This window comes from Hippoglossus stenolepis, chromosome 12 (assembly GCF_022539355.2).
Source record: "Hippoglossus stenolepis isolate QCI-W04-F060 chromosome 12, HSTE1.2, whole genome shotgun sequence".
NCBI lineage: Eukaryota > Metazoa > Chordata > Actinopteri > Pleuronectiformes > Pleuronectidae > Hippoglossus > Hippoglossus stenolepis.
In genome coordinates, this window is record NC_061494.1 from 9,737,511 (window position 1) to 9,764,039 (window position 26,529).

The 26,529-nt window shown below is 42.6% G+C and overlaps 2 protein-coding genes across 3 annotated transcripts in view; both read left to right on the forward strand.

Annotated features, from left to right (window-relative positions):
* tacc2 (transforming, acidic coiled-coil containing protein 2) overlaps nucleotides 1-16,901 on the forward strand; it is a 53,380-nt gene extending 36,479 nt beyond the window's left edge. The window contains exons 7-24 of the mRNA XM_047342346.1: nucleotides 817-923; nucleotides 1,446-2,862; nucleotides 3,058-3,093; nucleotides 4,663-4,720; nucleotides 4,801-5,008; nucleotides 5,807-5,856; nucleotides 5,950-6,059; nucleotides 6,861-7,014; nucleotides 7,379-7,525; nucleotides 7,843-7,935; nucleotides 8,784-8,843; nucleotides 11,034-11,177; nucleotides 11,275-11,351; nucleotides 12,859-12,902; nucleotides 14,776-14,936; nucleotides 15,033-15,139; nucleotides 15,371-15,491; nucleotides 15,938-16,901. Of these exons, the coding sequence (XP_047198302.1) occupies nucleotides 817-923; nucleotides 1,446-2,862; nucleotides 3,058-3,093; nucleotides 4,663-4,720; nucleotides 4,801-5,008; nucleotides 5,807-5,856; nucleotides 5,950-6,059; nucleotides 6,861-7,014; nucleotides 7,379-7,525; nucleotides 7,843-7,935; nucleotides 8,784-8,843; nucleotides 11,034-11,177; nucleotides 11,275-11,351; nucleotides 12,859-12,902; nucleotides 14,776-14,936; nucleotides 15,033-15,139; nucleotides 15,371-15,491; nucleotides 15,938-16,003 (3,160 nt within the window). The 3' untranslated portion in view covers nucleotides 16,004-16,901. The remainder of the gene's footprint in view (nucleotides 1-816; nucleotides 924-1,445; nucleotides 2,863-3,057; nucleotides 3,094-4,662; nucleotides 4,721-4,800; nucleotides 5,009-5,806; nucleotides 5,857-5,949; nucleotides 6,060-6,860; nucleotides 7,015-7,378; nucleotides 7,526-7,842; nucleotides 7,936-8,783; nucleotides 8,844-11,033; nucleotides 11,178-11,274; nucleotides 11,352-12,858; nucleotides 12,903-14,775; nucleotides 14,937-15,032; nucleotides 15,140-15,370; nucleotides 15,492-15,937) is intronic.
* Nucleotides 16,902-17,696: 795 nt separating this feature from the next.
* Nucleotides 17,697-22,829, forward strand: ly6pge (lymphocyte antigen 6 family member pge). 2 transcript variants are annotated; one of them, XM_035172851.2, is made up of 3 exons: nucleotides 17,697-18,646; nucleotides 20,749-20,883; nucleotides 21,366-22,829. In XM_035172851.2, the coding sequence occupies exons 1-3, from the start codon at nucleotides 18,586-18,588 to the stop codon at nucleotides 21,557-21,559; spliced, it is 390 nt and encodes a 129-aa protein (XP_035028742.1). In that variant the 5' UTR covers nucleotides 17,697-18,585; the 3' UTR covers nucleotides 21,560-22,829. The 2 variants fall into 2 exon arrangements, with proteins under 2 accessions (XP_035028742.1, XP_035028743.1); XM_035172852.2 differs by having other exon boundaries at nucleotides 17,708-18,646; nucleotides 20,749-20,865; nucleotides 21,366-22,828.
* Nucleotides 22,830-26,529: the final 3,700 nt, after the last annotated feature.

The following is a 26,529-nucleotide window of genomic DNA, read 5'->3' on the forward strand; positions in this document are numbered from 1 at the left end:
GGCAGGCTCTGTCTCCACTGCAGTGGGCTCGCTGGGGCTGGGACACGCTGCTGGGAGGGCCAGGAGACGGGGACAGCCCAGACTCGGATCCGGCTCTGGGGCTCCTCCGGAGTCTCTCCTGGGGCTCACGCCATGATGGCATGATCAAGGCTGCCGGGGGGCCGGTCAGACAGAGGTGAGAGACAGGATGGGATGATGGGCCACAGATGAAATTAATAATGACAACACTGGAGGATGGAGATTGGTATTCAGGTTGTGTGCTTATCGTTGCTACCAAATGTCTATGAGTGTGTGTGTGTGTAATGCAGAGGAAAAATCAATGCAGTGTTCTGCTTAGGACGATAATATTGTGGTTATAATTTGCCATTAGCCATTTGTGGCTTGATGTTCTCCTCGCTCAACCTCCTGTCTATTGTATAGCTGTCACATCTTTGGATGTTAAGATGGTCTCCTGTCTGTGTGTATGGGATGTGTGTGTGAGGTGTGTGTGTGTGTGTGGGGAAGGGGATTTTATGTCTGTGACGATTAGTCCATGAACAATTAAATAAAAAATGTATATTGGTGTGGTTCCTACTTGATGGACAGTACATACACAGCAAACTATTCTATATCTGTTACATAATAACTCAATAAATTACCTCAACAAATGATAATCGACCTGCTTTCTTGTCAAAATGTGTTTGTGTTGTGGAAGTGGAGACAGATTTAGCTCTGCCTCCTGTGATGTTGATGCCAATGATCCTGATTCAGAGTCATCGTAGTTCAAGTCTGATTCCCAGCATCCTTGACTTAGTTTGTCCTTGTCTTTTGTTAAAGGAGCTCAGATTCGGATGGAGCGTTTGAGACCCCTGAATCTACCACTCCAGTCAAGGCTGTTTCTCCTGTAGACCTCCAGACCCTGCTTCTGACATCTGATGACAAAGGTACAGTAAGAAGTAGATATTGCACTGTCCGTGCTTAGCTCAGTAAAATACTCTGTGATAGTATACTGTAGCCTGAGGAGTGCAGAAAAAAGACCATGTAAAGCAAAGTCATGTTGCACCATCTAGTGGAAAGAAGCGGTATCCACATCTGGCTATTTGAAGACAAGAATCTCCACTGCTCAAACTGATGGTTTTGGAGTATCTAGGAAAGCTCGACCAATCAGTTGTGAATATTTTTCTATCCAGCAGAGAGATTCACTGAATTCTTTTTAACATGTACATTTTTATCATTGCATCTGAACAAAGCCAGCCTGCAGCTTTTAGCTACATGCAGGATTTCTTTGTCACATCGGAACTCACTCACAACTATATTCTCATTATAATGTAATTCATAAATTTAGATTTAGATTTTGCATTTTTAATGTCTCGATAAAACCTCTTTATATGTCATGTAAATTTCCCCATTGTGGGACTAATAAAGGACTTCTTATCTTATCCAATGTGATTCTTTATCTTTTGCAGTAGCAGAGACCTCAGTCAGTGACCCTGCCTCTGACTTGACTTCAATTGATGAACGATGCCATTCTCCATCTATTGTTTTTGATGAAAACAAGCCAATCGCAGCCAGTGGCACATACAACATTGCGTATAATGCTACTGATTCAGCAAGTAACACACTCGCCCGATCCCTCAGCCTACAGGGAGGAGAGCTAGACAGCAGTGGTCTGTTTGACGGATCCACAACAGGAGGTTTCCAACCAAATTCAGAGTCCTTCAGCGTAGGCACAGAGAGTGCCCCAGGTACACTCCACAGGCCCAAGAAGGTCCGTCCTGGTTCTGTGAAGAAGAAGCCTGTTCTTAGACAGAACTCCAACCCAGAAAGTCCAAGGCCTGCCTCATCCAGCAGCACTCCAGAGGTCAAGAAGCGGGCAAAGCCTCGAACTGCCAGCCCTCTCCAGGCTCAGGAGGAAGCAGAAGGAGGATCTGCAACACCGAGCCCTGGAGGAACCCTCCGCAGAACCAGGAAGAGCCGTGTTGAAACTCCACCTCCTCTCCCAGAAGAGACCAATCACACCAGCCAAGAAGAGAGCCTTGTCATCCCTGCCTTACCCTTGTGCCACGAGGAGACACCTCTCCCTGGTAGTGCAACAGACCAAGAAGAATCCCCCATCCCCCCTAGTACCTCCTATAAATGGGATCCAGATAATTTTGACAACATCGACCCTTTCAAGACAGGAGGTAGTAAAATTGCCAACTCCCCAGAACTAGGACGTAAAAGTCCAGTGTGCGCCTCTATTGCTGCGCCTGCAGAGAGTTCCCCTGTCCCCGCTGCAGACCCACATCAATACAGCCCTCCAGCTCCTGTTCAGGAGCCAACCACCAACCCTGAAGAGCAACCGATCATCCCCAAGCGTCAGGCAGTAAGGCTGGAGTTTGACTACTCTGAGGAGAGCAGTGAGGTGTCACACCAGGCCTCACCCCCACTCAAGAAAGTGGGCAAGAAACCCGGTGCCAAGATGCCTCTGAGGAAACCAAAGCTGGGGATGAAGAAGGCTCCTCCAGCACAGATGGAGCAGCTGGACAACGACTCTCCAGCAACACACAACGGCAACGACGATGAAATCTCTGCTCCTAAAGCATCATACAGTTTTGAAACGGACAAGTGGGAAAATCCAAATTTCAATCCATTCACCTCCAAGACAGGAATTGGCAACTCCCCTAAATTGTCCAGGCAGTCTTACAGCTTTGACCCCACTAACTTAGACGACTCAACAGACCCATTCCAATCCTCCAATAAGATGGCCAACTCTCCACCGAAGGCCTCTACCTCTTTTGAACTGTCATCCAATGACTATGACAATGAAAATGACAACATTGGGGAACTGGAGGACCAAAACCAGAACAAACCTGCCAAGAAGAAGAAAACTCCTCTCAAATCGTGAGTTCATGTAGCTCCATACAGACATACACAATATCGCATTACAGACATTCATGTGTAGGAACATCTGCATCTCTGTGGGTGTGGGTTTTTTAGGTTAGTCTGTGTGTTTGTGGTCTAGTTGTCTACTATGGCTTGTAGTGTCCTCTGTCTGTCTCTCTGTCACCTGTGTCTGTGTATTCTCGTATGTCACAGGAAGTCCAGGGGTGGGTCCTCTCTATGTTGTTTGTTGTAAGTACAGGGGCAACACAACCATCCACCATTTGATCCTTAATCCCATGTGACTTATTCTAAGTCTGCATGTTGCCCAGGTGTCCCTCCTCATATTAACAGAAACATCACAATCCATTATTATTATTAACTACTATTAAACAATCCCATTTAAACATTTTAATTGCAGAACAGATGTCTTCACTCATTCTGTATTATATACAGTATCTACATCAATATACACATTGTTTCAGTGTGGTCTGCATCATGAAGAACTTGAAACCTTCTACCAATAGAGGTCAGTGTAGCTGTGCTTAAAGAGGTTCTGTTAAATGATGAAGAATTGATTAATGCAAACAAAACACAAGGAGATGTGTTATTTACTTCAACAAGGAGTTTATGTTTTCATTCGGGTTTGATAGTTCGCAAGATTATGTAAAAATTACGATTTACATTAACTTTGTGGAGGGGTGGGGCATGACCCAAGGAAGAACCCATTACATTTTGATTTTTCCCCCCACTTTTTTAACATTGCGAGATATGCACGTTCTCTGCATTTACATTGATTTCTCAGACAATAATTATTGAGTCTTGATGAAAAAATCCTGCATGTTTGATATTAAAATTTTAGTCAATTTGGTGCAGATCCAGATAAAAATCCGGATCTGGTAAATGTAAATATGGTTTCATAAGGGGACTGTTGGGCCTTGGTGGAGGTATGCGCTCTACTGAGTACCAATTGTGTTTTTGTGTTGCTGCCATTTTTAAACAGAATCAAACACTTTTTTTTCAAGATCAAAGATTCTGTTATATGACAAAATGTTCCATTAATCTTCTCTATTGAAACTATCTATTTTGTATACCTATGTCTGTCTTTGTGATAGATATTTCAGTGACATGCCAGAGTGAAACAAAGGAGGTACTTGTGCTCCCTCTTGTGTTCACTGTTGGCTATTGTTGGCTGAAAGAACTAAAACTGTAATGTAACGGTTCTATTTTTTTATAAAAATGTGTCGTTTTTGGTAATATTTTTTCTAAAATGAATTTGACATTTAAACCATAAAAAAATGCTTTAAATGTTTTTGACTGGATGCAGAAATTTACAGACCAGCTCAGATCTATCAGATTTGTCTTTTACATTAAATTCACAATACAAAACAGGGTTCACCCTTATAATTTTGTGACTTGCTGAATTCCAAGGTCATCCCAAGATATACAACCAGTTATTGAGAATTCCTGTTCACAGTGAAATTAAATACCAGCCTCTAACTGTTAATCCATAGTAATACCTTATGTTTGCATTATGTCCTAACTAACCTGTTACATCCCTAAAAGCATTCCTGTCTGGTATCTGTGCTATATGTCAGTATGTGTACAGCCATTGTTTGGTCATTTCAGCCTCACATACACTACAGTAAGTAGCTCTGTTACACATGGTAATGCTGCTCTAAGCATAAATGTTATTAATAGATGATAGCGTTTGTGGTTTCCCATGTTTGAGTCACACTTATTATTATTCAGTGAATATTAGGGTCAGTCAACAGCTGTGGACTCTAGACAGTGGATCTTAATTACTTTTCTTTTTCTCAGTAATACTTTCAGAGTGAAGAGGTCGCCAAAGAAATCCCCACTGTCTGAAACATCACCGGTGCGTACCTAATGCTGACCTAACTATTTCAGGTATTTCCTCCTCCTCCGTCTGACGATATCATTGTTTTTGTGTTGCAGGATCCTACGTTCACAGATGAACCCTCCTCCCTCCACCCACAGGACGACCACGCCACAGACGAGGAGAAGCTGGCCTCCTCCACCAATCACAAGTGGGCCGCCCTGCATGACATGGATGCAGAACTGAACTCTGACCAACAAGACTTTCCTCAGCCGTGCGACCTCACGTCCTTTGTTAATGAGAACAGTCTTCCTCATCCGAGTCTAGGTGAGCCATTGCTGTCTTCCACCCTTTTCAGACCGGGTATTAACATCTGTCCTGAGATCCGATCACTCAGACCACATACGGAGGTGGTCTAGGACACATGTGGACACATTCTTTTGTGTGTCCTGGGCCTCATATCGATATATAGCCTACTGACATCTCTGACTCACTACAGTTTCACTATGAATCAAAAGTATTTAAACATTTGTGTGTCCATATGCTGATTTGATGGGTACAAACAACATAATTTGTTAAGGTTCAAATTACATATAAATAATTTTTTACATACAGCTGGAAAGTGAGATCTCATCACATTTTAATACACAGGTGGGATCACACAAACTTACACTTGTGATCAGATCTCTCAGGACAGATTGTACTACCAGGTCTGAAGGGGGCCTAACTCTCTTGGATCCCTGTTTGTACCTTCAGCCACCTGTGTCCCAACAAACACTAACAGCGATCACAACATACCACAGACAGGCTTAGAGCTTATGTTTGGATAAACCCTCGTGTACAACAATCAGTCACTTTACTCTTCATTCATCTGGCAACATTATTGATTTTTCTTGTACAATTGCAAAAGGCGTGCTGGCCCAGTTCTCTGCTGCCCTCTGACCTCTACATGAGCCACCTCTTCCCAGAGGCTGTGGACTCGACCCATCTGGGTCACAGATGAAAGCGAGAACAGAGAGCGCTGCCTCAGCCTCTGATCCCGTCAGTCCAGAGCTGAACACTGGCTAACATGTCTCTCCATTTGCTCCTCTGCATCACAAACTTGGTTTTGTCTTTCTGTGGCAGTGCAAGACTATGAAATCGAGTACATGGAGAAGATTGGCTCCTCTTTGCCTGTGAGTATTTGGCATAATTCTGAGATTTTGTTTGCGATATGTGAGTAAGGCTCAAAAATGTGTTAATGTTTTAATGAATTGTGTGTCTCGTAGCCACCCTCAGTGAAGAAGCCATCTTTGTACCTGAATCTGGATTCAGTGTCTGACAAGTTAACCAAGAACATGGGTGCACATGGATCTGAGCCCAGCTCCCCCTGCACAGGGTACACTCTATTACTACTACTACTACTACTACTACTACCACTACTACTCCTATTACTAGTACTACTAGTTGTTTTCATGATTTTGCTTTGATGACAGCCAATGGCCATAGGCATTATGTTTTTGGGTTATTAATCCCATACAATTGAAAATAATACCTCAGCAACAGCTTGAGGTAATTTCTTTAAATTCACTTGGACTCAAAGATGAACTGATCAGATTTCGGTGGCCAAAGGTCAAGGTCACAGTCTCCTCACAAATCCCTTTTTGCCTTGTGAATGACTTATTTTAAGAATACCTCAGTACCTTCCCTTATACTCATGGATTAAGTGATTAGATTTTGGTGGTCAAAGGTCAAGGTCACACTATGTTTTTGACCTCTTGAACAACATATCTCATGTCTTCCTGTTGGGAATTTCCTCAAACTTTGATCGGTTGCCACTTCAACTCGGAAATTACCTGATAAGATTTCAGTGGTCAAAGGTGTAAGGTCACAGTGACCTGCACTGGCTAGTGGAGGCATTCACCTGCAGAGCAATAATTCTAGTTTTGTAAATGTGTAGTTACTCTGAAGTATTTCATAAGTTGTATGTTCACTGTACAGGAGGATATACTGGGCAGTTTTAGTTTTACTTTACTGGCATATCTAACATGCCAAGTCTAAACCACAATGATTTGGATTGCACAATGGTTGCATACAGCTTCATGATGTTTTTAATTAACACTCTCATTCATCAAACCCAGTGCATTACATGTCATGAGCCTCTTTCTGCTCCTCTCTCTCTTCCACTCATTCTGTGCAGGAGCTTTGAGGAGATGGAGGCCCAGATATCAGCAGGTATAAAGACACCGGTGCTGAGCTCCCGGCCCGGACCCGAGGGCTCTGCCGGAGACAAGGGCAGGAAGAGAGAGAGTGAGTCTCTCAGCCGAACTCAGAGCTCAGAGAGGGATGAGCAGGTGAGTCAAACACATTTTTATCATCCCATATGTCATTTCTGTGTCTCGTCACCATCACGTGAGGAGAATCTGTCGATGTTGATTTCATAACATTCGCACCATGTCATTGTTTAGTCACAACTGAGAGAGCCACAGTATGCTTTATCGCAGGCCGTGACTTGGCCCTCCGCCAGTCGTAATGATTCTCATTAAAGCCGAGTCACTGATGACAGATGTCCACTTCGCCACACCAAGTTTCCAGCTTGAACTCAGTGACCTAGCTCCCAATGCTGCCACTCAAACGAAAACTCAGCGCTTTGCTTTGCCATGCTGACCCCTGCCCTCCTCCCTACCCTTTGCCTACTCCTCCTGGTGCCCTTCTTAGTCCCCTAGCCAGGGCCCCATGGAGGCCCCTGCTCCTGTCCCGGCCATGCCCCTGTTAGACAGGCTGTCTGAGTGTGACGACCCTCTGCAGTACCTGGAGCCTGACCTGGCCGAGACCAACCCCACCGCATTCGCCCAAAAGCTACAGGTGTGTTGACAGCCCACTCATGACCTCTATTGACAAACCTTTCAGGCCTTCGGTGGCCCATTGTGTGGCCCTGATGTGTGGTTTTGTTGTTCCCATTGTGTCGCCTTATCACATCCTACATATTCATTTTCCCATTTTTTCCTCCTTACTTTGGCTTAAGATCAATGGTGTGTGAAATGTAGACAGCAGGAAGTGTGTGTGCTGAACTTTCAATATGTTTTCCCCTTTGCTCTCTCATCCTTGGGCCGCAACCCCCCGCCTCCCTTACCCTTGAAATCCATCAACCCCCTCCCAACCCCCCCTTGAGTGCGGCCCAGGAGGAGCTGGTGCTTGCTGCCCTGAGGATAGAGGCTCTGCAGGTAGCCAAAAACATCTCTCAGTGCCCCTCCCTCTCCACTGTAACCCCCCAGGTACTGCGCTGAGTCAGCCTGCACCTGCTCTATGTGCGTATGTGTGAGTGTACGCCTGTGAGTGCGTTTGTGCGAGCAAAGGTGCATCTTGAATGAGCGATTGCATAATAGCAGGTGTGTGTAGAGGCACACACCTGAGCGACTGCAGTGTGTGTGTGTGTGTGTGCATGAGAGTGTCTCAGCCTGCCTACCCCTCTCCCTAAACACACCATTCTGAGTGTGACTGTGAACCCATGGCCTTATCAACATGGCGGCTGCACCACCACATCCGCAGTCCCGCCACCTCTTCAGTCCCCACATATGAAATCTCTTATTAACATGGCTTAATGCGTCCCGCTCCCATCCCCGACTAGCAGCTAGCTCTTCCAGGTTGACTCCTCAGGAAACAAGAGTGCTGTGCCTTCACAGTCCCTTGCCTTTACTATGCATGCTGGGCAACATCCATGTTGTCTGTTCAGGCTTACATGAGCATGAATGTGACTGGGAACGTCTCACACTCGACAGCAGCTGAAGAGGTATATGGATGTGACTCACACAGATGTAGTTGTTGATGCTTTACTGTCATCATCACCTTGAATCCCAGTCACATTCTTGTTTTGTGATTTGGTTCCTTATCCCAGACTAACAGCACTAACAAACACTGGGTAGGTGTCAATGAGAATAATTAGGTTTGGGTTGAGCACCTGTCTAGACATAGGAAAAGTATTTTTCCTTCTTTGCGGAATGATCAGTGGTAAATCTGCAACATCTAGTAAGTGGAACAACTCTTATAACAGTTGGAGCAGGGCAGGCGCTCTCCAGTCCTCTTTCCCTCCTTGTCTCATGCTCTTGTCCCACACATTTTACAGTCTCGACTCAAGAAACCCAGCACACGGCGGTGGAATATCAACGGTTCACCTTTACTGAAAGTAAGAGTGACATCACACCCCTGTGATCTGTCCACGTTTTGATCCGACTACAGTGCAGTCCTTGGGTTTGGTCGTGTCTGGCTCAGTGCACAAGACCACTGGATGTGAAGTGTTGACTGCAGGGATCACAGCCCTTGATCGATAAATCAATCAATCAATCATATTTTATTTGTATAGTCCATATTCACTAATCACAATTTGCTTCATAGGTGTTACATCCTCTGTCCCTCAACCCCTCTCCCAGGACAGACAGAGGTGTAATTGATTTCTTGTGTAACAGAGCAACATCAACAAAATAACAATATTATATACATAAATATATGTATTGTGTTTAAATTTATTCAAAATTAGAGAAGACAGTGTCTAACATAAATGAAGAAGTATGTGTTGTTGTGTATGTGTAGTAGCCCCAATCTTTGAACAGTTCAGCAAACGATGGGACTACAACTCTTACACTGTTTGGATATAAATTGAAATTTCTGAGGATTCCTGAGCCAAAACAACCATCCAGATACCTAAAGACTGCACTGTATACTGTTGACCCTGTAGACCCCAGAAGGTCTCCCTACATTTGCCTTCTACCTTAGCTGTAATTTGTCCCTGTGAGCAAATTTGTCCTTGTTGTAGTGTTCATCCATCTATTACCGCACCATTTACAATGTGATGATTAGAGGTTGAAGGATTCTTGAGTCTTAGTTGCGTTGTGGGGAAGCTTCGGACCCCTTCAGGACCCTACAGAGAGGAGGAATAAAACCTGGAGAGAATGGGATGGCGGGAAGAATATGAAAAGGGAAGAGAGGGAGAGGGTTAGGAAGGCATTTATAAAACGGTGAGAGATTCGCGGTTGAGGTTTGGTCTTGCTCCTGAAACTCTGCTGGATAACTTCTGCTGGATACAGATTTTTTTTCGTCTGTATCGTTCTTAAAGCAAAGCTAAATGTTGGCAGTTTATTATAGACGTGATGATTTAGGATGATGTCGAAATGAATGGTGCTTTTAGTACAAGGCTTATCTACCAATTAGGCAAAGTGGACAACTGCCCCGGGGGCCAAAGATTTTTAAGTTGTGTGGCAATTACTTAATGGCACCACCAAAGCACAATTGCTCATTTTGCCCCAGGTACTTCTTAGGGATTGTCTCTGTAAGACGGCACTTTAATGCAACTTGAATTTTCTTTTTAAAACGTCACTGAACTGGGAGAATAAGCCTAATACCAAGCTAAAAGCAAAAAGAGGTCCATGGTTACATGAACTTGACCAGCTTTTACCTCCGGTGGAATAAAGGAATTATTGCCTCAGCCAGACCAAACACTTTACTCTCTTTTCTACGAATTAGTCTCAGTCTCCTTGTCCCCCACGAGCCTCGACCATTTCATCAAATCCTTCCGTAATCCGGCTCTCCCAAGGATGACTTAATCCCTTTCAGAGCAGCAAACAGAGTTTGGAGGACCAGAAATGGCTTTAGAATTTGGATTGTTTAGGGATTTGGGTTTTGGCCCAGTGTTTTGTTTGATTGGAGCTGTTGTTGGGGAGAGTATTGTCCTAAGTTGCGATGGTCATATCAAAATGTGCATATATACTTTGGTTTGTTGTGTCTTTCAGTGCACTTCAACGCTATATTAAAAAAAATTGTAATAGTAAATCCTGTGAATTTTCTAGTTCACCTCACAACATCACAACAGGTAAGAACAGTGTAGCATGGGGCTGAATGCTTCAACAAGAGACTAACATCTATTTCCCATGCTGCCCAGTTTTCTACCCCACCTCCCTCCTATATGATGCAGTCCTCGCTGTATCAGCTGCTGCCTTCCTTCCCCTCGGCCTTGCCTCGACCCCCCCAGTTACATTCCAGCGCCCACGACGAGCAGGAGATCATGACTGCTCGGCCGAGGGCAGCATCAGCCAATCACCTGGCTAATACTGTGGCTATGAAGACTGTCTCATCCAATCATGCGGCGGCTGACCAAGTCTTCAGGAGCATCACTACCCTGCCTCATTTACATATTAATTTTTTTTGCTGCGTGGTACATTTTGATATCGTTTGATGCTGCCTTGCGGTTTGGTCCAGTAATCTAGTTGAGAATGTGCGTGTGGACCCTGAGGGTGAGGATGCCCCGTCTGTAGCTCCGTCTGGTTTGTTAATGGTTATGTTTCCTTTCCTCTCCATCCTCTCCCTCGGTTCCTGGAAGCAGCACAGAGACACGTCGTCTCCGGTTGAAAGTGCTGTGTCCAAGAACTCGCTGTACTCCAGGACCACCACCACCAACTACATCGAAGGGGAGAGTCCCCACCTGCCTGGGGATCTGGACCACTCGTTGGGAATTGCACGAGAAGAGGTACCACAAAACAATTTATTTGATCCTATTAGTCATAAATACTGTGTATAGAGTAAGATATCACTCTTTACCTGATGATTTTTGTCGCCCTCCTCAGATTGTGACGAAGGAGAAAGAAGTCCTGGAGTGGCAGAGAAAGTATGAAGACAGCCGACAGGAAGTGGGGGAGATGAGGTAAGACGCAGCACGTCGCGTTGTCGTCACTAACATCACTGCGAGGTCACACCCATACGTGTGGGTGTGGGTTTAACACCTTCTGTTCTACAGCAGTGTCATGATGTTTAGTGTCTTTATCCATTCTCTGCATTTAACAAGTCAATTGGTTTATCATGCTTAAACTGACAGACCAAGCCATGGTTAACAGCAGTGTGGCGAGCTCTTCAAAGAACTTCATCTTATTATGAGCGTTAGTGATAGTGCTGGAGAAGAGAGAAATAGATGTGGTTGATAACCAGAGTAAAAAAGTTTGATCTCTATTAAAAGATAAATTTAGGGGCTTTAAGTTGCTGTCATTTGGATGATTTCCCAGCGATTGATTGACCGCATCTTAAAACTGGGATTAATTCAAGTCGCGTTTACATCCACAAACGATCGATCTATATCGGACAAATAGCTGCTAATGGGGGTTAGAGGAGAAGGAGATAGGCTGCACTGACACCATGTTCTCTGCCAGCAGGTGGTGGGTGTGGGTCCAGCTGGCCACAGCCCAGTTAGTGTGGATAAGACAGAGCTTACTTCATTTGACTTATTGGGCTCAGGATAAGGAGGAGCTAAAAGGCTAAGGACGAGGCATGGCTAATCAATCCTCTTACCTCGAGTAACCTGCTTTTACCAAAACAAGGCTTCTCATTGGGCCCTGCTGCTCGGCTCGGAGGGCAAGGCACTTCCAACAGTGAGATTCAGGTGGACAAGCAAATACAAACATACAATACTACAGGTGGATAGTGTAACATTTTTGACTAGATGATTAACACTTTTTATCACAAGTTTTCAGAAACGTTAAGTGTAAATATGCAAATAAGGTTTTCTATTATTAAAATGTTGCTAATTTGCATACATTAACAGGACATAAATCTGAACATAGGATGAAGCCAGGTTCAAATTTATTTATTTGAATTGATATGTTATATAGAGTCACAATGGTTTTTACAGAAGGAATTTTCTATGTCCGTTTTTATCACTATATAAATCAGAAAATAGTGTTAACAGCCTTTTAAAAAATCTATTTTCACCATGTTTGAGCAACAATATGTTCTATAAAGCAGGATGTGAATGATAAATGAACAAACCTTCACCACACAGCAACAAAAAACGTTCAGAATATAGGCATAAAACTCGAATGTTTGGTGTATGTAAATGCATATTGGACTTTTGAATGTCAGATATTGCCAGACATATATGATTGTGATTTCAAAATTATAACCAAAAGCCCAAATTGTTTGGCTGTTGTACCAGATCCACAGCTGTCATAGAAATATCCACCCAATCCCAGCCACGTGTTTTCATTTGGAAATCTTGGTAATGGGCTGACAGGAAGCTCTATAAACAAATGTCTGTGTTCGTTGGTGCAGGCAAATATATAAATTATTATTAGATACTATAAGATTGTTTTAGAGACATATATATTTATACTGATCTAAATCTATCCATATTCTGATGATGTAAACTTTCTCATCCATAGGAGAATTGTTGCTGAGTATGAGAAGACAATTGCACAGATGATTGGTGAGTTCATTTCTAAATACAGGTTTACATGAACAAAGTTCTGGTCACGTGGTTACTGATCCCTCTGACTTTTATTTTCAATGAATTACTTTTGCTCCCCAGCCTCTGCCACCACTTTGTGCTGCACCTGTTTGATTTGCAAAATGAGCAAAAACATAGAAGGCCTTTATGTTCCCGAATACACTGATTTCAGGGCGCAGAGAGTTTTTAAATGCTCTGACACAAGCTAGCTTTGCTATGTGCTTGCTTTCTCATGTTTGATGGATATGAACTGAATCCTGAAGTCTTTGGTCGGGGCCGTGCTCTCACCTTTGCTCCCTCGTGTTCAGCTTCTCTGGACACAGTAAATTCCACCTCGGTCCGACTCTCTGCATCATTCCTGCCCTCACCTACATCCTCTCCACCACCTCTGGACATTCTCAGAGATTTTGCTTTTTTCGCTGCTGTATAATTTCATTTCTTATTCTCATTAAAGCACTGTCACAGAAAAGAAACTACCTGTCTCTGCCTGTGTCTAACACTCGGCTCTCTCACGTGTCTTGCCCTCCCAGCTTGACTTAACACAGTCCCTTCTTTTCTGTTCTGCTCCCATCTTTGCCCCTTACTGTTTGATAACCCTGACAGGCATGCCAGGTGAGTAACAAGGACTCGTCCTTCACTTCTTTTTGTGTCAGCTCACGTCTCTCCATCCGTCCGTCAAAGAAGGGGCGCAGATGCGCTCACTTTTTTCATTGCATCCAATGACAACTGTTTGTCCATGTTGTTGTATTTCATTCTGTATTTTGAGACATTGTATTTTAAACAAGGACATAATTGTTTGTCAGTTTCTATTCAGCTGCCTTTAATGGGATTTTCAGTTGTTGAAATTCAGTGCAACATCGTACTTACTAGAAACTTTTACGTGCACATCTGCACCTTATTTCTTTACTATGGAGGGTTCCGTCATTCATAGAATTATTGAGTTAAGAACACTGGTCATATAAGCTTGTAAGAGGAAAGGAAAGGGAAAGATGGGAGGGGGTCAAGATACTGTTGAAGCTTTGTCACATAATACTGAACTCAAAGAAAAGCAAACCAGAGGCCTCTATGGTTCCTCTATGGTTTGCAGGTCTCTTTATGTTTTCCATTGTTACGTGTTTTTGTTTGCATGCTACACTGGTTTATCAGAAATACACTTGTAGTGTAGTATAGAGTGATATTAACTCATACAAATTCACAAATCCATTTTGATATATAGACTGTGTCTCAAGTCAGGGAATGCACCCTTCAGAGAACGCAGTCTAACCGGCCCACGAAGACCACCTCCTTTGTGGGTTGTGTGGACTGATAAGGCAGAACTGAAATGAGTCTGGTCTACAGAGGATTTCTGTCACCAGCGTGTCCTGCCCTTATTGCTGTTGCCTAGCAACAGAGCTGAAGTTGGACACGACGAGAAAGTTTTATTGTCCCTTGTGGTTTTTTGACATCTCGTCGCCTGCCGGTTCCTCAATTCCACTCATTACCTCTTCGTAAAAGGTTTTATCAGTAAGGCACAATGGATTCTGAGATAGGTCAGGCTAGGGAGGATCCATATGTTTAATTCTTTGTTTCTCAGGGATGGACGGACATATTTGTCAGGTGCGTTTGAAGGAGCCTTTGAAATGGAACAGTCTAATCACGCTCCTATCGAGCAATCAGACTTATAATGCAGCCTCTGAAGGATGCAGCCCCTGAATTGAGACACAGCTATAGTCCAAATTAAAACATTTGTTTGTACATATGTGTGCTGCTGGGGGTCTTTAGACCGTTCATGTGCCCACTAGTACAGCAGACTGTTCAGCACATACTGCAGACTGATGATCTGAGCTACCGTATGTTTGTGTGTGTCCATCAGAGGATGACCAGAAAGAGAAGTCTCTCTCCCACCACACCATCCAGCAACTGATCATTGAGAAGGACCAGGCCCTGTCCGACCTCAACTCCGTGGAGAAGTCCCTGGCCGACCTTTTCCGTCGTTACGAAAAGATGAAAGATGTGCTGGAGGGCTTCCGCAAGGTGACTAATTAATCATTCACTAAACGCAGACATTTGTCATATAGTTTTTTTGTGATGGCAAGAGATTAAAAGCAACTACTTCTCACTCCATTTCAGAATGAAGAGGTTCTGAAGAAGTGCGCTCAGGAGTATCTGTCCAGAGTCCGTAAGGAGGAACAGCGCTATCAGGCCCTGAAGATTCATGCAGAGGAGAAACTAGACAAGTGAGTCTACGCATACTCTCATTATTTGATGTTTGCTCTTCTATGACTGCGTTTTCCCCCTAAGGGATATCAACACAATACACTAACTACACAGTAACTCACTGTCCAACTGAAATATGTTTGGATACAGGCCAATGTAATTAGCTGGCAGTGCTTTTACAGGACTCCCCAAGCTTATGGGAGCTACGCAGACTTGACTTGATTCTCATTGTGTGACTTGTGTGTTTCCAGGGCCAATTCAGACATAGCTCATGTGCGAGTCAAGGCCAAGCAGGAGCAGGCCGCACACCAGGCCAGCCTGAGGAAGGAGCAGATGAAAGTGGACTCTCTGGAGCGCACTTTGGAGCAAAAGGTCAGTTGTGAGAAGCAATTAAAATGGAAATGAAATCAGAAAAATCGATTTGAATAATCCCTTTTTCAGCAAAATAAGCATGAGTTTTTTCTAAATGTGAGTAAACCTGCAAAAAAAAGAAGGCAACTGACTCCTTTCCCATTGCCAGTGGAGGAGTTTACATTTCTGTTTGTTTTTTTTACCCGTGTGTCGCGTTCGACGTCATAAATGCACCGAAAACTGAGACGTTCTCTCACCTTGCTGTCTTGCCAAATTATCGCGTTCATTGGGTGTCACGTTTCAATCAGAGCCGATAAAAACCTGTGTCTACTGCAGAGACACTTGACCTGGAAGTGAACGCAGATTCAACCCAAAAAAGCCAGATGTAGCCGTATGTTAGTTGGTTTTCTGACCAGTTGAAAAGAGGCTTAGGTATATAAATTGTTATTTTTATTCTTGTTTTACAGAACAAAGAGATCGAGGAGCTGACAAAGATTTGCGACGAGCTGATCGCCAAGATGGGGAGGAGTTAGCGGCTGCGTCACATCCGGGCCAAGTCTCACAGAGAGGACGAGTGGCTGTGGAAAAACTACTTAGAAAATGAAGCAGATCAGTTTTATTTATCACTCCACCAAGGACTAATGGAGATCATAGCCCTGAGTGGTTTTGCCGATTTTATTACCTACTGACTTTGTCTACACAGGATCCACAGGAATGGCTTCCTCTAAATCACTCTGTACATTGTTTTGATGTGTCAGCGTATCGTACCGTAACAGAGGTCTGGTTTAAAGATTTAGAAAATGTACCATATCACTAATGAGTGTGTGTGAGTGTGTGTGAGTGTGTGTGAGTGTGAGAGTGCTGGTGTGTGTGTCGATGAGAGAGTGAGAGCATTGTTTGTGGGTGAAAATGATCTATAATGTTGTTGCCATGACAGCCATTGAGGGAGAAGACTGTTTACCCGCTCCTGTTGTCGTCTCAAAGATAGACTTTGACAAAGAGTATCAGAGAGTTAGATTCATTCATAACATGTTGATACACCACAAAGAGAACTCAAAGTATCACAGTAGCTTCCTGCATGTGAGAGAGAAATGTTAATGTTTGTATATACCATAGGAAATTCCAAGTATCTGCATTTTTGATAGTTATTCTGTCATCCTCAGTGCGCTTTTCCTCATGTAACCTTGTAGATATTTGTCATACTTGTCATAGCTTTCTCGATGAAATCGTGGGGACTTTATTTTTTTGATTTTATTTTGATATGAGGCAAACTAATCGTGACTGTATTCAGTTGTGACAAGGAGTAATTTAATTTTGGATGGATATGTCCTCGTCCTGCTATGGTGGTTGTGTCACACTGAGGAATAACTTTCTGCACAGCTACTGTACAGCGTCTGCTTACAAAGTGCAATAAAAGATGGCAATACAGCACACTGGTTTCACTCTGCTGCTTTACCTGCACAGCATGTTTTCTCACTAACTTCAGATGGGTCCGCATGTAGAAAATCAAACTCAGTGGCTCAATTTGTGTTTAGCTGGAAATCTGGTGAAAATGAGTTTAGTTGACCTGGCACAACCACTTATTTGAGGATGTGCTGCTTCCTGTCAGTGTCAGAGGAGAAAATAAACACAAGCACAGGCGATCAGGCTGTTGTGTAAATGATGCACTGATGCATCATAAACTTTTCCTGTTCTATTACTTCAGATCAGTGTCAATTAGGGATTTATGTACCACAGGGGGTCATGCTGCCATTGCAAGGGAGTATGTGGCGAGAGGCTTTTTTGAAAGAACATGCATATACGACATATTTATGTTTACGATGAAATAACAATTCAAAAATATAATAAATAGAAAATGATAATATACAAATATTAATAAAATTGTTTCTGTGGCTGATCTATAGAATTTTACAATGTTGCCTCAGTGATCAATTAACCAGCTACAATAACCCAACTGCACAGGAAGTACCTTTACACCAAATGACTGGGCAAATGACAAATGATTGAGACTGGGTGAAAACTAGCTTGAGTGAAAACATAGTTAACCTCCCCTGAGTAGGTTTTGTTTGTTTGTCTGTTGTTTTGCTGCATTATACAAAAACTACTAAATGGATTACCATGAAAGTTGGTGGAAGGATGTAATATGGATCAGGGAAGAACCCATGACATTTTGGTGTGGAGGGGGCGGATCCAGGAACTTTTTACACTTTCTTTAAAGTTGTGATAAAGGGATTTTTTCCAACATTTTTCTCAAATCTTGTGTGAATCTTAATGCAAACAAAAACCTGACATATTTAGGTGGCTGTTATGGTTTCGTGCGTACAATTTGGTTCAGATCCAAATAATACAACTGAATTAAATTGACTGTTGAGCCTTAGTGGAGGTATGTGCTCTATTGAGCGCCATTCTAGTTTGAAATAGTTCACAGAAAGTGTTATAAATGGAAGAAACTGTCAGAAAAAGCTTTAGATTACTGCAGTATTTATAAACCTTTTGACAAATACAGCAGTGTTGTATCCTGACAGCTACTACCCTAAAATCTGTAGACATTCGGTATCATTTGGACAGATGACACCCAACCTGAAATGATTCACTGCCATCCTTGCAAATGCATTGCACAATCTCTGATTTATAACTCTAGATACAGAGTTCATCTTTCCAAAAGTCCAAATGAAGAAGCTGCAACATTTACATCAACTCCATCCCAATGGAATAACGACAAAGCAAAATGTTCTTGAATACAGATCTCACACAAACAAATGTACATCAGAGGGCAACACTAGAAACCTCAGAGCACCTGGAGTATCAGAGTGATAAAGTGTGAGGGCTGGGCCACAGGTGGAGACAGGGACAGGAAAGGGAAGAGCCACACTCTCGATGGGTGTGGCCACATCAAGTGAGGATAAGTTAGGTAAAAGGTGCAGCATGTGTCCCAGTGCACATCTTTGACTGAAGAAGACACCGCTGACACTACGTACACAGACTTGCGGGCCCCAGTGGAGGGGCTGCTTGTCTCCTGGTCAGTGCAGGAGGGGGTATCGGCTCATCAGATAGATTAAGCTCAGGGGGCTTTAGGAGCAAACAAGCTGCTTTTCACAGAAGGACCACCGGCACCATGAGAGCTGTCCAGTACTGTCCACTGCTCCTGCTTACCCTGGTCCTGCTAACAACCAACAGTAAGGACTTTATTTTCTATTTCCCACCATTCTATTTCTTCTAACTGGCCTTTCCTCTTATTGGATCATCTGTCAACTTTGAACTTGGTTGGTGTCTCCCTTCAGACAATCTTCGCATTTGTCTCTCTTGAACTTCCAAGAATAGATTTTACTAATTGTTTTCTGTAAGAGGCACAAAGCTGTTGACTGTCCATAAAGACGGGGCTTTCCGCATCAGGACAAGAGATGACACAACATCACTGCATTTCTTTATTACTCAGAACATCCCTGACATGTTTTCTAAACCTATTAAGTAGATTCCACTGTAAGACCTTATGATGACTCGTATTTTATGCCAAGTCTGCTAATTGTTGTTAATTTCCATGGTAATTATCCTGCTTTTTGCCTCCCTCCCAACTGTCATTGTTGGGAGGGAGTTAATCTCTTAATAGGCCTGCAGGCTAATACTTAAAGCATGTGTGTGGAGCGGCTGTGCTGTGGGGATAGATTGGGGTCAACAACAAACAGCAGGGGATATTTATATGGCATGTCAACACACAGAGGAGCACACCACCAGTTACCGAAATAGACCAGCTATTCAAATTCACGCAAGAAATTATGATTTGCTGTCATTGTCATCATTTTACTGCTTAAGTTGTGATTGGGTCAGTTACAAGGCTGACATTTCTACACTTTAAGAACTTTTGGAAAATGTCTCCTCTCTGATCTGTATATGTAAGGAAACAACTCTTTGTGCACCTGTGCAACTATCTCGTCCTCCCGCCATCACAACAACGATAAAAGGGCACATTGGGGGTCGAATGAGGTTATTTTGATTCGCCAAAGCAAGAGATGTGCTGCTGCAAAAGAATGTTTGAATCTTTCAGTGATTCCTCTAAGTCCAGCTTTGTTCGATCCTCTTAGGACGCTGCATTTCAGGCGGTTTCTGAAGGGCCATTTTAGAATTTAGGAGAAAGATAGAGGTTTTCAAAAGGAAGCGTTAAAGTGATATTTCAAAGGTCAGCTCGTTCTCGAACAACCACTTCTTCCTCTGGAGAGCTTTAGAGAGACATTTAAGTGTTTTATGTGCTGAAGTGGACTCCTCGAGCTTTAGCTGAAGGTTAGGAACATGTGTTTTTATATCTGAGTTTAACTATTTGCTTTGTTTGAGAAGACAAAAGGGAGTAATTAATGCTTTGTCTTGCCTTGACTTTACTGTCATTGTAAGGTGTGATTTACCACAACTGTGTGTCCATGCTCAACAAACCCTTAGATCCTGTGTTTTTAAAGGGCATAAATCCCAGGCCCTGAATTTATGATAAATGGGACTGAGTTAGTTTAAGTGTGCCAAAGTGTAATGCAGTCTTTACCACGCTAGAGCAGCTGCAGCTAGCTGTCTCAAGATTTACCAGAGTCTAAATATAGCGTATTAAAGGACAAATGAAGCAGCAGAAACCGAAAGAACAAGACAAGACGGCAAATACGAGACATTTCTGAGGAAAATAATGCAAAAGTTTTATGTACAGTATCAACCAAACCATCTAATTGAATTTGACCACGCTATACCCTGAGTCCGGTAACCGTTTCCTCCCTGTATTAGAATAACATATATATATATGGTTTCATGTAACTTCCATTCATTCAAAATGTGTTCACATATTCCTAATTGTTGATTACTACATTATATGCTTGTATTTCTTCTTTTGTTTTGCTTTATTATGCGTTCTATTGTTTCCATAAGAAATACAGCAACCTCAACCATAGCAAGTATTGTAATGTGTAGTAAAAAACAAGGGTGTACAGTATAATAGACTATAATAAACAAAGAAAAAACATATATACATATGTATATATATATGAGTTTGTAAATTTACACAACACATTCCCAATGTCTACCTACGTCTGAGTGATGCGTCTCTGGAACAAAATGGAGACTGTGTGTATGTTTGTATTTTATATAAAATGTTTTAGTTCGAAAAAGATAGAGCCATCCATCTCCCCTCCACCAGGATAAAACTATATTCAAGAGATCTCTGAGTTGTTGAACTACTTTACTTAGTGTATCATGCATGCACGTGTGTGTGTGCGTGCATTAGCAAACATTTCTTCTCTGTGTCTGTCAGGTGAGGCTCTGCGATGTTTTACCTGTATGGGCTCCAACAACGAGGACTGCAACCGACAAGGCTCCAAATCGTGTCCCAGCTACTCTGACGCTTGCGCTGTAGTGGTGGGCCATGACAGTGAGTCCAACCGTGACAGTGTAGTAGCCTTTTCTTTTACTAGTTTATCTTTTCTATACCAACAATAATAACTGTTAAAACTATATTTGTATCAGCGTGTGTGTATTGGTGTGTGTGTGTATAATTTAATGGAGGACAGGCTGCTGCTGTCTGGAGACACGTCCCAGTCAGCAGGGGGTCTGAGAATGAAGAGCTTTGTTTCTCCTGCTCGATCGATACCCTTAATTAGGACACAATGTGTTCACGGCACCGAGACAATTCCTCGTCATGAAATTAATTAAATTAATTAAATTAATTTAATTTATATTGAAAAAGTAGGGCAACAGCAGAAACCATCATCTTGTATGTAAGTTAGTTTCCTCACATAAAGTGTAATCATAGCCCATCTAAATCAGTCCACCAGGGCAGTTTTATTATTAGAACTAAGTCTATATCATTTGTTCCATGTGAGACAGCTGCTAAACCAGTGTACCTGACTTCTATTCCTGTGTGTTTGTCAGGTGGGGTGATGAAGTCATGCTCCTACAAGTCTTTCTGCAGTCAGGCCAACAGCCAGGGCTACAGGGCGCCGGGCGTCAGAGTCAACTGCTGCTACAGCAACGACTGCAACGTGACAAGCTTCGCCTCGTCACTGCAGGGACTCAACTATCTGCTGCTGCTCCTGCCTCTGTTGTTCCACTGCTTTTTCAAGTAGATGTTTCGGCACAACTTCATCGTGCCAACAAGTATCCACCTGAAAGTCTCAACGCCGACCACTGTTGTTCTCAGTCAGTCCCCCCCCTCCAAAAAGCCAAATAACGCTGCGTAATTTGAAGCTACACCTCTTGTCCTACTTTCCACCACTGCACTCCACTCAACGTATACACTGACATCCCAGAGTTGCTGAAGAGCTTGAGGTGCTAGGTGTGACTGCTTGGATTATATGCACCATGTTGGATTGAATCCATTAAGCGGTGCTCAAGTAGATGCGACTTTCAGTGGATTTCGCTAAGCCAATAAGTAGAGGATCCTGAGGGAAGTGCTGAAATAACAGGCAGAGATCATTTATTATTTGCTTCTTACATTAAAGAGAGGAGAGATGCTGTTCGAGTTCTTTTAGTTCTTTTCATTTGCTCAACAAACCGTTTGTGCAGTTACAGAACAATAGGCTCGAGAATCTCATTGACTTTTCGCTTTTCACCTTTAAAGTCACATTTCTGCCGAATCTGTTGTCTCTTTTCTTACCAAAGTACCCACATGCCAAAGTTATTCCAGCAGAGCTTGTGCTGTAGGAGATGCCAGTGCGGCTAAATGTGGCACCAATAGTTCAGTCAGCATGTCGTTACATCATCAGCCCCTCCACCTGTCAATCACACATCTGACGAGCAGTGCAGGATAACTTGGGAGGTTGCGAGGAAACACTTCTCACACTCCGCAAATCCACATAAGCCTTGTACATGGCCAGGCACGTTACACTGATGAGGTTAGTCCAGTGCGTTTGAAGTCACTTAAAGAATTACTGAGTTTATAAACAGAGTGAGTACGAGCACACCTCAACACAGGTTGAGGCCTGTACTCTATAAGTTGAGGCTACTGTACATATTGTATAGAAAATGTCTGTGAATGACAATCCATACTGTTTACTGAGGGTTTTATTTTTTTGGGAAGTTATTTTGTGATATACATTAAATCTATAACCTGCAGAAGTTACAATAATCTATATATCGTAATAAGTTCTATAGCATAAACTGCACACTCTAATCTTATAGTGTGTGCCTTCTGTTCCTTGTTTTTATGTACATTTCTCCTTGTAGATTAAATTTAAAATTCTAATGTAATTTGAACAAAAATAAACTAAATGTCCATATTTTGCCCATTGTATATATGAAATTGTAGGTAAATGTATTCGACTACTGAATGACACAATGGAGTCAATGTAGGATGTGCCGACTAATTCTTTTTAATTCAATGTAAATGCAAACAATATAAAAGACCTTTTGTAACTGGATTTCTGCGAATGTCCTTCTTTCACTTCTAAAATTAGTACAGAAACTGGTTAGAGGTTGATTCAACATTTAATCCATATACTAGATGTATATAGAATAGCTAGAGTTATTATTATTATTATTATTAGTATGTTGTTATTATTTTATTTGTGTGGCATTTATAACAATTTTTCATCTATTACAATTATAAATCCTGATGTTGCAGTTGAAGGTGGAATTACTTGACCTGCATGCTTCTTGTAAGCTTGTATCCTTATGATCAGTGATGCTTGAGAGCTAAATAAGAGCCTATTTATGGATTGAGCAAATCAATAACCAAACTGATCAATTATTGTGACTTAACAAAGATTTTGTGAGTGTTTTTGTCCTAAGATCAAAGTGTTTTTATATGGTGCATACAGTAGTTTGATATCAAACTTAAAGCTACTTTTGTTGATTATAGTTCAGTCAGGAACACTTTGTCATAATTTAACCATTTATTGCACAAAGGGGAATACAGTTATGCTCGGTACGGATGGCTCCATTCTTTGGATGTTCCCTGGATTAGCCATGCAGCATGCTAGGATAAAACAGGGAACACATGCAAAAAATCCATAACAATGGAAGCCTACGCCAAGCTAGAATGATAATATCTATATGTAGCAGCAAGCATGCTGCCGGCCCTTTTAAATAATACTATTATATGACATGAATAAGTGTAGCAGCAAGTATGCTGCAGACATCTAAAATTATTGGCTAAAGAATGCAAGTGTGCATCCTGCAAGAGGTCATACTGCTGTTGTGTGAGATATCTATATGTAGCAGCAAGCATGCTGCAGACCTGAAATTGTTGACTGAGGAATGCAAGCATGCATCCTGCGAAAGGGCATACTACTATTATGTGACATAAGTAAGTGTAGAAGCAAGTATGCTGCAGAACTCTAAAATTATTGGCTAAAGAATGCAAGCATGCATCCTGCAAGAGTCGAGTTGAGATTATGTCGTCTAAGCCCAGGCAAACTTAATGCCGATGCAAAAGGAGTGCGAGGTGTACCGCTGGGAAGGGAGTCCGCATCGTTTGCAGAGTAGTCAAAGACGAGACGTGAACCAAGATCTTGACATGGCCTTCCTTTTGTCAGTCGGAAACAGGTTCATCTTGCTTCGCTCGAGGACGCCATTGGAGATATCTTGTTATAGAAAATAGGGGACAGAAAGCAGTGTTAGTTTGTGATATGACAAAAGTTGAAGCTTTTTGAGTGCTTTAGGTGGATTGAGAACATGCAATTGTCGAAGATGAAATTGGATATGGTAAGATCGTGCGATGGGTCAAAAAGGGTCCGAACTGGTAGTGAATTCGCTGCACCTGAGGAACCCATAGAAAGCAGCCAACAATATGGCTTCTTATAAAGCATCTACAAACAGACCAAAACCCCAACCTTAACGCGCTTATCATTGCTTCCTGGATGCTCTTTTTATGGCCATTGAAGTGCAGACGAATGGAGGGATTCTCGTGCAGGCGACATACTGAAGGATCTTTGCATCTTAAATTAACTCTATTCCTGCTACAGAAGCTTTGATGGATGATGGTTGCATAGTTTGAGATGTAAAACAAAGAACAATAAAATCAAGGTTGCTTCATTATCGCAGAAAACTATAATTAGTTTCCTTGACCAAGAATTGCCCCAGAGAATGCATGCAACGACGATAGGAAACATAAATCTAACAGAGAAGTAGATTGAACATAAGAGGGAAGACCCAGCAGTTCTTTGGGCCAACATCGGCAAACCACTCGTTATTGTAGATTGTAGGCAAGTGATGTCTCTACTTTGTTGTTTTAGAAAAAAGGTATGCTATTCCACTTTTCACACAACAGTGACCAGGATACTTTTGGCAGAACACTTTAAACCAGCCAGAAAACCTTGGGCCAAACCAGTGATTAAATAGTTATCAAAACAACAATTTGGGTGCTTCTTTAGAAAGCTCCGATACGTTGACAGGTGTAGAAGGTCTAGTCACTTATTCTTTTAAGAGTGTGCGGTGAGGACACACAGACCTGGAGTGGCCGTCTCCGCAATAACTGCAAGGATTTGCTAGGGAAGCTGAGGAGACACTGCAGCAGCGGATGGGAAGAATGGGACTCCCGGTATAGTTGTAGGAACTGCAGTTCCCAGAGTTCTGTGCGGCGTGATGTCGATTGGCAGCGTGCTACCTGCCGGGCTCACACCGAAAACAGCACACGGCCCTGGAGGCGGTGTTGAAGTTTGTGGAGAGTTTTCTCGGTTCCCCCGAACATGGAGGCGGGTGTCCGTCTCGCTGAGAGAGGACCGGGTCTTCATCCTGCTGTCGGGGTCCAGCTCGCTTAGAGGGGGTGCTAGCGCTAGCCGGAGCAGAATCTGCGGCGCTGAGCTTCTTCTTGTAGTTTTCGTTGTAGGTTTGTTCGGGGCGGAGGAAGGAGTGACAGGAGAACCGCAGCCTGGTCCACTTCGTGAAAGTGTGTGACAGCAACAGGAAAAGTTCTCCGTGACTGGCTCCGAGAGGGACGGAGATATTGCGGAGTATCTCACTCACTGGCCAGTTTTTTGAATAAATGGAGGACTTTGGGCTGCCAGGCGAGAACTACGGAGGACATTGCAACTCTCTTCTGCTCCTTCCTTGCGACCCTTCCTCGTCATCCTGAGTTTCGAAGAGGCAGTCTTCTTCCATGAGGGATCCTTCGTCTGTCCCGAGTTGAGGCCCGATGAGCGTGGAGGAGGTGAGTGCCAGTGACGAGCCGACAGCAAGGCGTGAGTGGCAGTGTAGCTGAGCAGGGATCAGTGAGGAGGAGGTCATATTTAAAGATACCGCTTTGTTGAGAGAATGGGCTTTGATTGGGGAGTGACTGATGAGCACCCATAAACCAGTATCAGTAGACGTGATTCCATGTCCTGCATGAACTAATGCTACTTAAATTTAACTAATCTCTTTTTTATATAACGACTGACAATGGTACTACATGATTGGGACCAGCTGAACAAAGAAAACCTGAGTGCTCGTTCAGATTATACTGTTACACTTTCATGTAGTCATGTGATGCAGCTCCATAATTCCCCTGTCCTGGGAATGTGATGTTGAGTATCAAGAGTGGTGATATAACTTCCAAATTATGAAGCCAACATAATAAAGCAGAATTGCACTCGGTAGAGCTCATACCTCCGCCAAGGCCCAACAGTCTCCTAAATTAAAACCAGCCTTAAAGCTAAGGTCACATTACATTTTCTCAGCTACACAATTGGTGGTAGTTCCAGGTTTCTAGTCCTGTTTGTTACCGTGAATAAATCCTACACCCGTATGAAACCACTTTTAACCAGATACCTTTTTTATTTGGTTTTGCAGAAATCGAACATACTTATCAATACCCCAACCCTGTGAATGTATTTTTTCATTGAAAATGCAAACTTAAGGAAAGTAGAAAAACAATTCCTGATCTGGATACACACCAAAAGTTTATTGTTTCTTCTCAGACTCATATCAATAAACAAACAAACAAGCACAGATTAAAAACATATTGTTAAAAAATGAAAAAACAATAACTGTTTGAAATATATGTCAATAACTGAGAAAATAGCCTCGGTACAAGTTCAATTTAAAAGTGCAAAAGCACAAGTTGATCAAATGTATTTCATAGCTCTTCATTTGAACTGTCTCTTTCTCTCTTTTGCAT